Source organism: Populus trichocarpa, chromosome 5 (assembly GCF_000002775.5).
Source record: "Populus trichocarpa isolate Nisqually-1 chromosome 5, P.trichocarpa_v4.1, whole genome shotgun sequence".
NCBI lineage: Eukaryota > Viridiplantae > Streptophyta > Magnoliopsida > Malpighiales > Salicaceae > Populus > Populus trichocarpa.
The window spans coordinates 22,527,634-22,542,814 of record NC_037289.2 but is presented as its reverse complement, the minus strand read 5'-3'; the positions used below and the strand labels follow the sequence as shown (position 1 = coordinate 22,542,814).

Below are 15,181 nucleotides of genomic sequence, written 5' to 3'. Positions count from 1 at the left end.
AGAAGCTTCTGGGTTGATGGATCCTTCTCTAAGGAAACAAGAAGGGATGTCTTAGTAATAGTGGCCCTAATAGTACTGGAAGTGGCTAGCAGAACAAAATTTCTGTTCAAGATGAGGTCCTGGTAGGGGACAGCAGCATGGATTGTGGGTCTCTGTTCATTTTCAATTGTTCAGCTTCTCTAGGGGAAATCTGGTAAGCGTTGGAGATGACATCAATGGGCATGGCCCTCATCACGGAAATGGAACCAGCCATGGGACTCTTTATTGGCTGGCTGCTTGATTTGAATGACACCCATTCAAAACCATTGTTTCCTGCCCTCATCAATGTAGCATAGAATTGAGGGATCACAAACATGTCACCTTGCCTTACTCTCTCGTTCATTATGGTGTTTCCTCTTTCATCCACAACCTGTGCGTTCAACTCACCGCGGAGAGCATAGACGACTCTGTTGTCTGTCATGGACCAGTGTGGCGTGTACAATGCATTCTGCGAGAGGAATGGTTCTAAGAAGTTGGATTAAAAAAATGCACTGTAAATTAAGGGTTGAAATTGGGTTAAATGTTACGTACTGGCATAAGATGGCCTCTCTCAGCGCTCATGTCAATGAATTGAAGGATAGGAAGCTTTTGCTGGTTGGCAATGTTGATTCTTCCGCCCTGTTTAGTGTAAACACCGGTTTCTCTTTGGAGTTCAATGTTCTGTTTGATTTTCATGTTGCAGAAAGTTTCTTCCAAGCCGTCCCGAGGTGAAGATTCGCTTTGTTCCTCCTCCTCTTGATCGGGTGACATGATTCTCATATCTTCTCGGCACTTGACAATGAGTCCTCTGTTACTATCTTGACGCATTCTCCTTACAGTCTCTCTTGGAACGTTGAAGGCCTCAGCCATCAACTCTTCGTCAAATCCACGGAATATGTTCTGGAAGGTCTCTTCATGGCTCCTCTCAGATTGACCTGCATATCTCCGAGAAGCTCTCTCGTATCTTTCCTGTCCATGACTGGATTGGCCGCCCGCCAGCATAAATCCCTTTGTAACATGAACAATTACCAACATTTAGCTCGCTCACCACAGATTAAAAGTTACTGGAACTTCGAAGGAAAATGGAGAGAAATATTACTCTAAGGTTCTGGTCCAGCTGGTTAGCCTGGTTGTTAAGATCAAGAACAGAGACGGCGATGAGCTCCTCATTACCATCATTGTAGCACCAATGGGCTGCTCCTGCTGGCACGGCAATGACATCTCCGCGGCGAATCCTGTGAACTTTCTGGTGCTGGTCTCCTGACATTCCTCTCTGGCCTTGGCCTCGGTCTCTTGAAAATTGCTGATCATTGTGATATGTCTCTGGGCATCCAGGATAGCTGACTCCCATTACTCCCCTACCTGTTCCATTTTACTTCTCATGTTAGCTACCTTTTCTCAAAGAGCATACAAATGAGCTCTTAATTATTGGTCCATATTATCAGTCAGCCTGATCTTGTAAAATCGTTTATCTTACCTTGCTCAATGTACACCAAGCGAGGGGCAGAGAAGAACTTGGGCAAAGAGAGGGAATTAGTCTGTATAGTGTCCCTCATGGGAGCGAACCCAGCACACTGGAATTGGTCCTCCTCTGGGTCCCAAATCTCAGTCACACCACCTTGGGACCTCATCCGATGAGAAGGTTTGCTGGTAGAGATCTTCCGGAGCTGGCATTGTTGTGCTTCCCTCTGCTGCATTTCAGTGCTTGCTACAGCTGCATAAGCAAGCAAAGAGAGAAGCAATAATGCAACAAGTTTAGTCATGCTGGAAGTGTACTGGGCAGCAGAAGTAAGAAGAAAAAACTGAGAAGTGGTGACTTGGGCTGGCACTTGAAGCCCACTTTATAGGGTGAAGGAGGTGGTGGCTGGCGGGGTTGTGTGGCATGGAGGGTTGGTTTGTTCTGCATGGAGGCATTGTCGTGATGTTTAAAACGATTCGCCACCTCGCCTGGGTTGCAAGTTGAGCTGGTAAGGCCATCTAGTGTACGTGGTGCGTGTACGTGGTGCTGTTCCTAGCTAACGTCCTAAGAACAATATTTGCACCCGCCACTTGTCTTTGCTTTCTCTATTTGTCACAGAAACAGAGAAATCAAACCAGCCAGCCAGCCAGCCAGTGCTCATTTAATTTCTTTGCTTTCTGAAGTATCGGTGTGGGTGACAAGCTCTATGACAAATGTAGAATTAACCTCTTACGGATGTGTTAAACCAGCGATGAATGTAGGGAGTGACCCTCAAAGTTTGAAATTCTTTCAAAATCATCCTTGAATTCATACAATTTTATAAAGGTATTCTTATGAAATGGCCCCCAAACAAAAAAAAACTACACATTCTAGCCCCCCATTTCACTAACTGAGATTTTACCACAAGAAATATTAAGCTTGGAGATAATACAACTTATACAAGTGACGCAAAAAACCTTAGTCTTGCTGTTGTGTATGAATAAATGATATGACAACCTCTTATTATCAATGAGGTAAATGTTTCGAGGATTCGATCTACATGAAAGGGAAGTCTCGGCAACAAAATTCTCATTCTTGGGAGCGCAAGAGTGCTGATGTTGGCACGTGTCTTTTAGGGCTGTTCTGGCTTTCCTACAGCCCTGTAAATCAGCACCAAGAGCTGTGTTGGGCCTGTTGGCCCATTTATTGTATTGGAGTGAGTCTGGGCCTTGAACGTCAGGCTGCCTTCTTTGTCAGCACTCATCAGTATTCCCTTTTTGCGGGATAATTACCAAAATCCTTTTATAACAAAACTTTTCTATCCAAAAATATATATATATATATTTATAAAATACTAACTTTTTGGGGGATAATTTCGTACGGAAAATCCCAAATATCTAACTCTCTCCTTGTTTTTTTATTTATTTTTTTGTATGAAAAATTTATTTTTATGGTGATAGTGCAGTCCTTGGAAACGAGTAGGAGAGATAGGAGGCCGAAGCTTTATCATGAAGCCAAACAGTTGAAATTCCGAGAAAAATAAAGTGTAATGATCACTGGCACATAATTGCCAGTAATACAGAGAAGCCTAGCTTAGCTACATGGAGACCATCTCCTTATTCATGTCCTCATAGACATAAAAAAACGTACAATAAGATTTGAATACTTGGAAAGCTAGCATGCAGCTTAATTTGATGTGCCTTCAACGCAAAGCCATTGACCAACAAAGAGCTTGTCACAGTCGAGATTGGGGTTGATTGCTTTGAAGTCGTTAGCAGTTAGGTCGAACTGCTTTTCAACAGCAGTGCAAGTGTCTCCAGTTACTACTCCATGCACTGAGACACACTCTGGTGTGGATGCTGCTGCCCCTAAAAACCCGAAAACAAGACTAAGGGCATCAATTCATACTGCAATATTGCCTGCTATCCTTATGGCCAAGAGAAAGATAAAATTGATCAAAGATTTTAAATTACACTAGTGTTTGATCTAAGACTTACTGCCAAGAACTGATCTGCTTTCGACGACAGACGCAATGAGGAGAAAAGACAGCATCAAAGCCAAGTTGAAGAGCAGGGTTGTTTTGTTGCTAGACTTGGCCATATCTTCTGTATCTTTTCTTTCTCCGAGGCTTATGTTAATTTAATTCTTACACCCTGAGGAGAAGTATATACCTCAATCCTTCTATTTATAGCTTGAAACCTATGGTAGAGACAAACCAGTTAAGCATTGTTACCGTTAATCACAGAGTTGTACACAAAATGCCGGCTTCTCTATGCGGCATGAACTCAGCATTGGTAGTTTACATGATTCTTTTTGTGAAATATTTTAGGCGGATTACACTAAGCCAAAGAGATGCAATGCAGTCCATAGAGAGACTTCATTGTGATCAAATTCCTATTGCTTTTTGGCAGCATCTTCAGTATTTTTAATACATTCCTTCGAGTAGTTATTTGAGTTTAGAACTTGCAAACTCATCACTATTCTATATTTAATTTTAAAATTTGAACTCCTAACTACTTAATTAATAAAATTCTAATATCGTATTAAAAGAAATCATCTTAATTCAACTTTAAAATATAATTTATATTATTCTTTAACAATAAAGCCTAGCTAGCCATGCTAATGTTTCTTATCCAATTTCGATCAAGAACTCTTGTTTCAGAAAACACCATTATGGTTCACTTTGTGCTGATAAAGTATTCTGTGATTAATTATTATTGCACGTTGTTGTTGTTAGATTCGTAAACACTATGACAGAGAGAAGAAACAGTGGTTTTAATAAGATTGGAATCTATCCTATTTAAATTTCTCGCTACCATGCATGTAGCTTTCAAAATGGAGAATAAAGATCACTTTTTGCTGAACACTTCTACACGACGGTGGAATCTTTGAGTTGGTAAAGAAAGATGCGTTACAATCACAGATGTTGTAGAGAACTGGAAAGGCATATATCAATCCCTATCGAAAATTTCGATTCCTTCGGTATCTTGCAAAGTGTAAACTCAGGTGAGGCCTAGACTAAAAGCTGTTCGATCTATTTAAGGCAGATATTAATTAAGAAGCCCTGATTTAAGAAAAATGCTTTCTGGCAAAACAAAATCACGAGTCCGTTTGGCCTGATTTAAGAAAAACAACTTCTGGATCATAATTCAAAAGTTATCAGATAGAACTGCAGTAAAGAGGTTATTCTTTAGTCACAATGCAAGATATTACGCGTTATCGCTTAGAGAACAAATATAGTCAGCTGAATCCTTCATCACCTATACATTAATATCTGCTAAATTTCCTAGAATCATCTGTCAATCGTAGTTTCATAAAATGTTCCCTTTGCTAGCTTTTCATTTCCCTTTGTCAGCAGGTGGCCATTTCGTGCGTAAAATGGGTATATAACTTCACACAGGGCGGAACTAGCTAGGGAACTAGGGGGAGGCGAGCAGGGCCTGTCCCATGCAAAATATTTTAAATTTTTAGTGTTTAAATATAGAATAATATAATTAATATATTTTTATTTTAAATAAATAAATTTTCTAATAATAAATTATATATTGAGTTTTCACCTTTTCTATTATATAATTTCAGTTCCGCCCCTTACTTCACATATGTAGTTCCACACAAAACCAAAAAAGGTGGAGTGATTATCTAGCTAATAACCATCGGTAAGTGAATATCTAATTTATATTATATTTAGTCTTAAGCTTTAAGTTGATCCACCGAACTGGTTGATTTCCTCTTCTACCGAACTTGATTAGTTGATTATAATAGCGTAAGAAGTAAGCGGGTCCATTTATCGCTACTTGTATTTTCTCACGTCAAACATTTAGCGTATGGACTAAGCCAGTCCTGAGTCCACAGAAAATTTATGGCACAAGTCGAATACGAATCCCGTACCCGTCAGACAAAACAAATACAGTGCAGAAAGAACAATCTTAGCTACTCTTCTTATAAAGCACAGGTTTTAACACATCATCTGTTGATCTGTACTTGAACGCGCGCATCTTCTTTTCTTGTTCATCCCCATTTCTTTCTTTCGTTCATGTCTTGCCTGAATCTGAGGCTTCCGCCAGCCAAGAAGGTATGGAAGAGCTTCACATCCAAATTCCAAAGAAAACTCCACAAACTCAACATGTCCAAATCTATCAAGAAATCAAAATATCGAACAAACAATATTATTAACAACACGTTTGATCATAAACGTGATGAAACCAGAAAGAGGCCTGCATACCAGCGTCGTGCACTTCCTTTCAAACAACGTAGCAGCCGCTTTGGCCATGCACACAAAAAATTAGCACCTGTATATATTGATAAGCTCTTTCGAGGGCCTGTAAGTGCTAGTGAGTTGGTGGCAAAGTTTCCGCCAACTACAAAGACTATGAAGATTCTTGATCATCAGGCTGCGACAACAGTAGAGCCAGGAGGAACGAGCATGGGATTAGATGAGATCATGAGAGGGGAAAGAGGCTGCACGGCGGATGATATGTGGGAGTCATTGGGATTTGCATCTCCCCAGATGCAAGGAATAGATGAAAGGGCTGAGCAGTTCATTTTGACATTCAGGGAAGAGATGGAGATTCAGGAAACGATTGAAAGAGGTTTATAGCCTTGTTAGTTCATATAATTAAGGCACCTTCTCAATAATATTTGCTTTCTTTTGCTTGCAGTTGCTAGAAATATTGATTAAAAGATCTGGTACGTAGACATATATATACTGATCAGGGGTTGTGGCTTGGTTATATAAGATTATGTACATGTGAAGTATTGCTTATGATGAGGTTCTAGACATATGTATACATCAAAGTTTTTTCAAGGTAGATGACTGGGCTGGAACGTTGAAGATAAGTTGTTGGGTCTGAAGATCACAAACTTCTGGGAAAAACAAAAAAAAACTCCTCGTAGAGGCTCTCCAATGCTTGAGTTAATAAAGCAATAATGGATGAGAAATCTCAAGAGGTTATGTTATGTATCTATGTTCGATTTATATGTATTGTGTGTAGATGAAGATGGCCAATGTGTTGAAGATCTACAATGAAATTAAACTTCTTCTCTACCTTGAGGTTCATGGATGCATATTTATACCTATAAACCCTGTCCATTTGCATGGTGATGATGAGAGTAAAAACAAAACAATTGTGACACCTAAGCGGATAGTAATTATTTAGATTTATAGTCACTAATGGGTAATGCTATTAATTATATTAGAAGAAAACGATCTTATCAATTGTTAACTGAGCATAAACAAGTCCAACGTGACAATTGATGTGTAGGCTACAGAGGCAAGTGACCTCATTCGGGGTTGCAGATGCAAGACCTTATAGAAAGAGAAAGGACCCCGAGCCTATTAGAAGGCAACTAGGGTGTTGGATAGGTTGAGCCGTTGAGCCTCCTAGACGGTCATGCCTGGGTCCAAGGTGATCCTATCCGAGTATGGGATACCCAGATGGGAAGGACGATCTACCCAATCCAAAGTTGGGGATCAACATGGTGATGGATAGAAGCCCAATCCTAGGCTAATTGAAGATCGAGCTGGGTTAGAGATGATAAATCTGAGCCTATCTGCTTATTAATTTGGGAGATACTTGAGTTTTATGTGAATGCATGGGATTACTTCGAACAAACAAAAATAAACTACAATTGAAAATGTCTGTAGATTAATTAGAAGGCTCCGAGAGATCCCTATATCCCCATATTCAAGTTTCGGCGAACTATTTTGAAAGCTGCTATATTGGTGGCTGATGGGTTTGTAGCGCGAGCAGGGAGATGAAATTCCTGAGATATTTCTCTGTATATAGCTTCACGTATCGCAAATCCCAAACAGTTCCTGTGCTCCCACCCCCTGATGTTCACGCTTCTCAACCTTTGCAAGGGCCATGTTTGTATATGGCTTTTCAAAACTGGAACGAAACAGATGAAATAAAACTTTTAAGTTGGATCTGATACATTTATTTTTCTCTTCTTAACCTTCGCAAATTGGGAAATGGTTCAGCGAAACCATGCGTTTTGTACAGCTCCCTTTCGTCAAGGCAGTTTGGGCTTACACTCTTTAGCCCTGTGGGATTCGGAAATCCAATCTTGAACCACCAGCCATTCTTAATAGAGACACAAAACATGAGCTGCTCGGCTTGGGCCAAACTTATGTCCCATTGGGTTTGGTTAAATTAGAAATCCAATCTTAGATTTCCTCTTTCTCTCCATATAAGAATTAATATATATATATATATATATATATATATATATATATATATATATATATATATATATTGTAATGTAATTTAATAGTTAAACTAAATTTCTTGTGTTTTTCAAAAAAAAGAAATGATTTGCATATAAAAGCACTCCTGACCATTATGAAAATGATGGTTCCAAGTCTATGAAATGGCTTGTATATAACCACCTAATAATAAGCACGTAAGAGGCATCACACAATTTTCATCCATATAGTTGTTTTACTATTTCTTTGACAAGAGAGGTCAGCAGATCCCATGCCTCTTTCTTAAATTTAATTGCTTTTGGGGTAATTTATATCTTTTACAAGTTTATCATTACTCTTTCATCCAATCAAATTAAGATTGTCAATTTATAATTTCAATTCAAATCCAAAAAGTAAAAAGGTAGGAGTTGAACCGATATAACCCGATTAACTCGACGGGTTCAAGGACAACCTGGATGAGTAGTAAAAATATTATTTGACTAAAAAAATTCAAGACAACATCTTTTTTTAAAAATATATCTATTGAGATGACGACATATTAGGTCAACTTGGGTTGACTTTCTAAATTCATGATCTAAGTCATGAGACTATGATAACCGTAAAAAAAAAAATCAAAATAAATTATGAAGTTCAATTACTAATAAATTCATTGTTGAATGATAAAATTAAAAAAAAAAATCAATCTAAAAAAAGAACACAATAAAATAACATTTCCGAACAAAATTATGAATTTAATCAAAATTGCAAAAATATCATTCAATCTTGCAAGGCCCTTCTAAACTCCGATTATCCTAAAATTTTAACTTGAGATATAACAATATGTAAGGTCCCTGTAAAAATTTATCCAGATCCAACGATCAGATTAAGAGATATAATTGATACTGTAAAATTGAATAATATTTAAAAAAAAGCAAAAAAAAAATTATTTGGCCGAAATGAAATCAGAACATTTCATCCGGAATTTCTATGAAATTTCTAGAACAGGCGGAGATTCTAAGCGAGATGAAATTGTTCAGTTTGTTCTATTTTTTAAACTAGAATAAGATATACCGGCCATTCCAGATGGAATGAAACAGAATTGACAACCTTGCATCAAATAGTAAGTTTAGTGTTTAAAAAGTTTTTCTTTTCTTTTCTTTTTTTTGATTTTATGAGTTCAAAAATTAATAAAAAAATATATTTTCTAAACTAAGATGGAGGTTATGCTTTTAAAATAGTCTAATAATTTTATTTTTTAGTTTTGATTATGTATAAAGATAAAGCTAAAAAAAAAAATTTATAAATCAGGCTTTTTTCGAACAATAATAGGTTGGAATGTGGATGTTATCTATAAAATAATCCCCGGATGTTGAAGTTAGTTTAAGGTTTTTTTTGTCAAATGATTTCATATGATAAGGAGAGTTAAGATTACATGTTTTTTTACCTTGAAAATACCTGAAAAATTCAGATATGAGCTTAGAAAGTTTTTTTGTTTTTAGTGGATTTCAAGTTTAGGACAGTTGTTTATATTTTTCATAACCATGAGTTGGTTTAACAAGATGTATAGGATGTTTCCTATGTGTTTTGGATCAAAACTGGGTTGAAAATAAATTTTTTAATAAAAAAAAAAACAAAGGATCCTATTTTACCAGCCATCATAGTGGCTGATTTTTTATGATGAACAAATAACGTGTCATTTTTTTTTATGCATGGGGCTGATAACACGTTGTCCATCCCATTAAACTTAAAAAAATATAAGCCATCGTGTGGGCCATTGTTTGATTGAGCTAGGCACTAGGTCTGGCCTGATTCTTTTTAAATTGATTTTAAAAAAAATCATGATGAATTAGTTGATATTTTTTTTCAACTAAATTTTGAGTTTATGTTTTAATTAGTTTGTGATGATTTTTTTAATAATATTGGGTGTGTTCGATTTTTAAATAGGTATGTATGATTCATTTGTGATTTTATCTTAATTTTATATATATATTAAATTTTTTTATATAAGATTTTTCATATGTGCAACCTTGCATTTTTTTTTTGTTTTTATTCAATAAATTTTATGTGTTTTTCTATTACAAATTTATTTTGATAGAAAAATTCATTAAACAAAATAAAGTAAATTACTCGTGTTGTAATGTTAAATATTTGATCTTTATTTATCTTTTAATTTGTTTACAGCATCTCAGTATTATGTTGGTGTTTTATTTTGCGATTGTATATTTTTTTTTATTATATAGTTAAATAAAAAACAGTTTTAGTAAAAACAATTATAATCCCACTTGAATTCATAATCAGGTCTACAAGTTTGGTGTGCTAGCCCGAGTTGCCCGATTCATAGGTTTGACGAGTTCACCAACTGGCCGAATATGTTTTTTTAGTTTTTGGTTCATTAATTCTTTTTAATATTTTTTTTTATTTTATCTTTCAATATTGGATTGGTTGAGAAATAAATTACATGATTTTTATTTTTTTACTTTCTTTAAAGTTATCATTGTCTCAAATAAGTTTTTAATTTTAGGTTGGTATTTAATTTTATATAATTAAAAAAATATTTAATAAAAAACAAATTATTAAACTCAATGAAGTCTATAACACGGTTTGTTTGAGGATTGAGATCGATCTAATCTGTCATTGTCTCCATAGTTTTTATGAAAAAAGTTATCATCTTGAAATTTTGTTAAAAATTAAGTTATATTTTTACTGATCATTAAAATTATATTTTGATACATAAAATTAATCAATTTAATTTAGATGAATTCTTATATAATTTAATTTGAAACCTGAGTTAGATGCAAAAAAAAAAAAAAGAGAGATTCAAAGATTTTAAAATTGATTTCATTAAGCGATTTGATAACACACTTCAATTTTATTTTATTTTTTTGTATTCTTAATAATTTTTATATTTTAAAAATACAGCGGAGCAAGAAACAATAAATTAGTAATTTCTATGGCTGTTGGAGTGAGCACAGGAATAGGACAGCCATCTTCATTACGGCCAAGTATTCCGGCTCGGGATAGGATCAATCATCGCTCCATTCCGGAAAAGTCTACTTGTTTCTGTGGTTTGCATGCCACCCCGATTTTTTTATCGCTAGTCAAGTGCAGCTACAAGCCTAGGAGTTAGCACAGGACCAGGACAGCCATCCCCCTTCCTTACGGCCAAGTATCCCGGCTCGGGATAGGATCAATCATTGCTCAATTCCGGAAAAAGTACTTGTTTCTGTGGTTTGCATGCCACATGAGCCCACACAGCAGTGGACGTCACACTAGGCTAGTTTTGTGTTTAGTAACATAGCTCCATCATCCATTAGAAGCTAATATTCTGCATAATGGCCCTTAAAATAGGCTAGATAATGTTTCACCACTTTTGCCCGTGTCTCTACGCAATTTGATGTTTTCCATGGGTACAAAAGCCTCATGAGACACAAGTAAAAAAGAGTTCTTACAACACAGAATATTTCTCCTCCTACTTTGTTCATGTTTATTTACTTCACTCCCCATTTCTACACATTACTTCAAGCATATTTCTACACATTATACCTAGCATTCAAGGCAATATATTTTCTTAAGTATCAGAAAGTTTAACGTAATGGATTTATTTTGTGAGAATTTGTGGACTACCCACCCAGTTCTTCTTTGCCAACTCTCAAAGCTCAGCACATCATCTCCAACCCTCCTAGCTTAATCAATCTGTTGTGAAAAGGTCTAAATATCTCTTGAAGCTAGCTTCAAGCTTTTCCACAAGTACCCTTTTCAAGATTTGAATTAATGTTCAATATAGGAATAAGTTAAAGATCTGACAAAAGGGCAGTCCTTCATGTAGAATTCAAAATCCGTGACAACTTGTTGAAACCACAAGAATCTAACATCATTCAAGACCGGGGGTTTTCATTATGTATAATTCTGTCTTGGCTCAGTGAGTGTTAATTTAGTTGGAAACTTCATGGAAGATCACCATGCTTATACTTTATAGTTGCGATATATTTACTCATTGATCCGAGGAGAGTGGAATGTTTTTCTTTGAATCAACTTAAAATAGAGTATATCTCATTAATTACATCGTAATCTCAAGGAGTTGGTTTAAGTGATAAGGAAAAGATTCATTCAGCTCGAGTTCAATTACTAATCTGTTGATAAAATGATTAAAGGATGGCAAATTCCTTGCTTTCCCTGAAGAGCAAGCCTCATTATGCTTGGTTTTGCTCGGTTTTATTTACCGGCAACAGCAGGATTTTTTTAGTAGAATGTTAATCCTCAATTTCGAACCCGTCAAGATGATTATGCTTATACATTTTCTCTTCCAGTTTTCCTTGCTTGGAAAAAGATTGCTTGCTGGAAAAACGAACTTCTGGTTCAAAAAACGGGACAGTTTTGCCGAGTATCTGTGCTCTTCCTTTCTTTTATTATTATTATTATTATTATTAGTATTATTATTATTATAATTCTATAATATTTTTGTCTTCCTTCTAAACAGTCAACAAACTGGACAGAAACAATCCATGATCATCTGCCATCTAACTAAACAAATATAAAAGGAGGAAAAAAGGTTACAATTGTTCAAATTTCTGGTAAATCTAGTGATCCCCCAGCTCTTGTGAAAAGGTCGTGCCAATATTCAGTGCTATCATACATATTTGAATTAGTGGCATAGACTTGTTCCACCTCAATTACTAGTGGAGAAAATGGAAATTGAAGTTGTGGCTCAGTGCCAATGGCCGAAAAATCACTCACAATTCTTGAATTATCAGCAGACAATACTTCTGACCAAAAACTCTCATCCATTTCAGGAAAATCATCCGACGACTCGATCTTCATGCACATGTTATTACTGATATCAATATCACCTGTGATCAAAGAGGAGGTGTCACTTGAACATTGTTGCGGGGAGATTGGTCTGTGTTCCTCGGTCTGATCAGATCCTGCTGCAAGATTTGATGAATCGAGTAATTCTTGATCTGTATTTAATTCGTGATCAAATCTAGAAATATCAACGGATCTTCCCTTGATTTCTGGGGTGACATGATTTTTCTCAAGTCTTTTTTTCAAGTGGGTGTGCCAAACATTTTTAATTTCGTTGTCCGTGCGTCCCGGTAATCTTGCTGCAATTGCAGACCATCTGAATAGAAAAAAAAAAAAGAAAATCATGTCAAGATATGCACTAACCTTTATTTTGATCCTCTATGATTTGCAGAATTTAAAATGCTAAATGACTTGTTGGCATGTATCATGTCACATGAATGATTACTATTGTGTCCATTAACCAAAGTGTGCCAATCTTGTTTGAGAGTGCTTCAACTTGAAAAAAGTGTTTTTTTTTATTTGCATACGCTAATGGAAACTGCTAGGAATCTGTTCAGACACACATGTTTCTGATACAACCATGAAAAAAAATTGACATGTTGGTCAATCACATGAGGGGAAAAAACTTTAAAATGACAAGTTGAGTTTTTTGTTTTTCTAGTTTTTTTTTTTTTTTTCTAGTTTTTGGTCTAGGGGAGATTGTGGGGTGGCGGCTAAAATGACAAAGTCATTTAATCACATGAGAAATATGTGTTTTATGCCTAGCCTATCTCCCATCTCCATACGAGGCACTAAGTATCAATTCTATGTTCTTCAGCTCTAGAACAATGCCCCATTAGCAAATCTTAACCTTAATTTAATGATATTTGCTTCCTTGCATAATTTTTTTTCCGGCGAAGCCGTCCTATCCTTCCCTTAGCTGAATGGCTTGCCTAGAGCCTAACTTAGCATTCAGTACTGTGTCTGTGTTGTCAATATTATACCATGTAAATTATGATAAACAGTAGTTTGACTGAAATGCTAACATTGCATACCTGTTTCCTAACATCTCATGCAATTTGATGATGGTATCCTCTTCTTCTCTGCTGAAATTTCCTCGTTTGATGTCGGGCCTCAAGTAATTTATCCATCGGAGCCTGCAGCTCTTTCCACACCTCAGTAAACCTGAAAAGGGAGTGAAAAGAGAATTGATTCAAAACCAAAACATTATGCAGTTCTTGTAATTTCCCAAAACTTTCAGATGATCAATTTTACTTAGTAATCCATGCAATTTCTTAGAATTCACTTCAGAAGTTCTAACTGATCTTATAATTAAAGCACAAAAAACAGGATCACCTACTTGTGAAATTCCAACTTCAAATCACAGACATGTGTGGCAGAATCTTCATTTTATTCTTAGTACTAATGCGTGATGAGTATATGCTTTTAACAGGCAATTTTTGTTTGAAAGCGATGTGTAAATTACCAGCTTGTTTAGGCAGTGCACGCCAATTGCCATGGCCGTGAAGTTGAATGTAATTGATGAGAATCTGATCTTCCTCAGCAGTCCATGGACCTTTCTTCAACCCCATTTTCTCACAGCATGGAGCTCTCACCATTTTTTATACCTCAGAGGTTGAAAGAAAGGAAAGAATGGCTAGTTCTGTGCAAAGAAATGAAAGACACTAAATGCTCAAAATATGAAGCAAGACCACGAAGAGGTAGTGGGTATATATATAGCATGACAAGAGCATGCGGGTGTGTGTGTGTGTGTTTATATAATATACTACAAAGTACAGCCCATCCATTTTTTTCGAAAGAAATATCAGCCTGCAATTTCTAGGAAATATCTTTCTCTCTCTAGTGTTGTGCAGCTATTTGGTTCGCAGAATGGTCAAATAAAAACGTGGTCATTTGCTTTAAACAGATGTGAACATGGTGGCTATGTGCATGTGCAAGCATGAACATGGGATGCAGATGAGCTCAAATTATTGAAGGCCAAATAATTTCTCCTCGGAAGGCATTAATTTTCAATAGTTGAAACTTTGATATTTTCAATAGAAAGTTTTGGATGGATCAAGTTACTGTCATAATCTCTTCGAGGAATTGGTTGGAGATATAGAGATTTTTAAGCAAAAACTATCAAAGTCCGAAGCCTCTTGCGCCATTGAAAGAATAAAGGCCAATTTTTGCGGTAAAGAAAAAAAATTTGTGTATTTTAGAATTCTAACATATAAAAGTTTTGAAAAAATAATACAGATTAGAAAAGTATTAGAAAAATAATATAATTAAACATAACTGCTATTCAGTTGAACGTAATTATTATTAGGAATAACGATTTATTTCAAAAATCATGTTTTTTTAATTTAATTAACATATAAAAAAATTAATCTAAAATTTTATGAAGATTTAATGTTCAAGAAATAAAATTAAAGATTTAATAACTAATAAAGAATAGGTCATTGGGAACACACCGAAACTTTGTTTTTGACATACCTAATACCGTTAGAAAGATTTCAATGAATTAATGAAATGTTCTAACCACACCTTGAAAAACCACAAAAAATAATCGTAATTTGTTATGGATTTTGTTCAAAGCTAATTTAGGGTTAATTACGATCTCATTTGGTATTCTTCCAAGGTATAGGTAAAATCATCTTATCGAGATCATTCTAACAGTACTGAATGTGTCAAAAACAAAGTTCTGATATGTCCTTAATGATTCATTCATTCTTTTCTTTTTCTATTTCTCTCTCATG

The 15,181-nt window shown here is 35.6% G+C and overlaps 3 protein-coding genes across 3 annotated transcripts; 1 reads left to right on the top strand and 2 right to left on the bottom strand.

The window, feature by feature from the left end:
- Positions 1-106: 106 nt before the first annotated feature.
- Positions 107-1,781, bottom strand: LOC7476918 (11S globulin seed storage protein 2). The gene is made up of 4 exons (XM_002306815.4): positions 1,496-1,781; positions 1,118-1,380; positions 571-1,026; positions 107-487 (listed from the first exon to the last, which is right to left on the bottom strand). Exons 1-4 carry the CDS (start codon positions 1,779-1,781, stop codon positions 107-109), a joined length of 1,386 nt encoding a protein of 461 aa, XP_002306851.4.
- A 3,506-nt stretch (positions 1,782-5,287) lies between these two features.
- Positions 5,288-6,500, top strand: LOC7476917 (uncharacterized). The gene has a single exon (XM_002307606.3). The coding sequence runs from the start codon at positions 5,490-5,492 to the stop codon at positions 6,051-6,053; it is 564 nt and encodes a 187-aa protein (XP_002307642.1). The 5' UTR covers positions 5,288-5,489; the 3' UTR covers positions 6,054-6,500.
- Positions 6,501-12,068: 5,568 nt separating this feature from the next.
- LOC7476916 (transcription factor MYB14) lies at positions 12,069-14,154 on the bottom strand. Its single transcript, XM_002306813.4, has 3 exons — positions 13,909-14,154; positions 13,478-13,607; positions 12,069-12,759 (listed from the first exon to the last, which is right to left on the bottom strand). The coding sequence occupies exons 1-3, from the start codon at positions 14,039-14,041 to the stop codon at positions 12,201-12,203; spliced, it is 822 nt and encodes a 273-aa protein (XP_002306849.2). The 5' UTR covers positions 14,042-14,154; the 3' UTR covers positions 12,069-12,200.
- Positions 14,155-15,181: the final 1,027 nt, after the last annotated feature.

Bases quoted from the DNA above. Each gene is read 5' to 3' on its own strand.
- LOC7476918 (XM_002306815.4), bottom strand. From the start codon at position 1,781: ATGACTAAACTTGTTGCATTATTGCTTCTCTCTTTGCTTGCTTATGCA. The intron at 1,381-1,495 runs GTAAGATAAACG...AAAATGGAACAG, and splicing joins CTTGGTGTACATTGAGCAAG to GTAGGGGAGTAATGGGAGTC. The intron at 488-570 runs GTACGTAACATT...TTCCTCTCGCAG, and splicing joins AGAGAGGCCATCTTATGCCA to AATGCATTGTACACGCCACA.
- LOC7476917 (XM_002307606.3), top strand. From the start codon at position 5,490: ATGTCTTGCCTGAATCTGAGGCTTCCGCCAGCCAAGAAGGTATGGAAG.
- LOC7476916 (XM_002306813.4), bottom strand. From the start codon at position 14,041: ATGGTGAGAGCTCCATGCTGTGAGAAAATGGGGTTGAAGAAAGGTCCA. The intron at 13,608-13,908 runs GTAATTTACACA...CTCCCTTTTCAG, and splicing joins TGCACTGCCTAAACAAGCTG to GTTTACTGAGGTGTGGAAAG. The intron at 12,760-13,477 runs GTATGCAATGTT...TTTTCTATTCAG, and splicing joins CATGAGATGTTAGGAAACAG to ATGGTCTGCAATTGCAGCAA.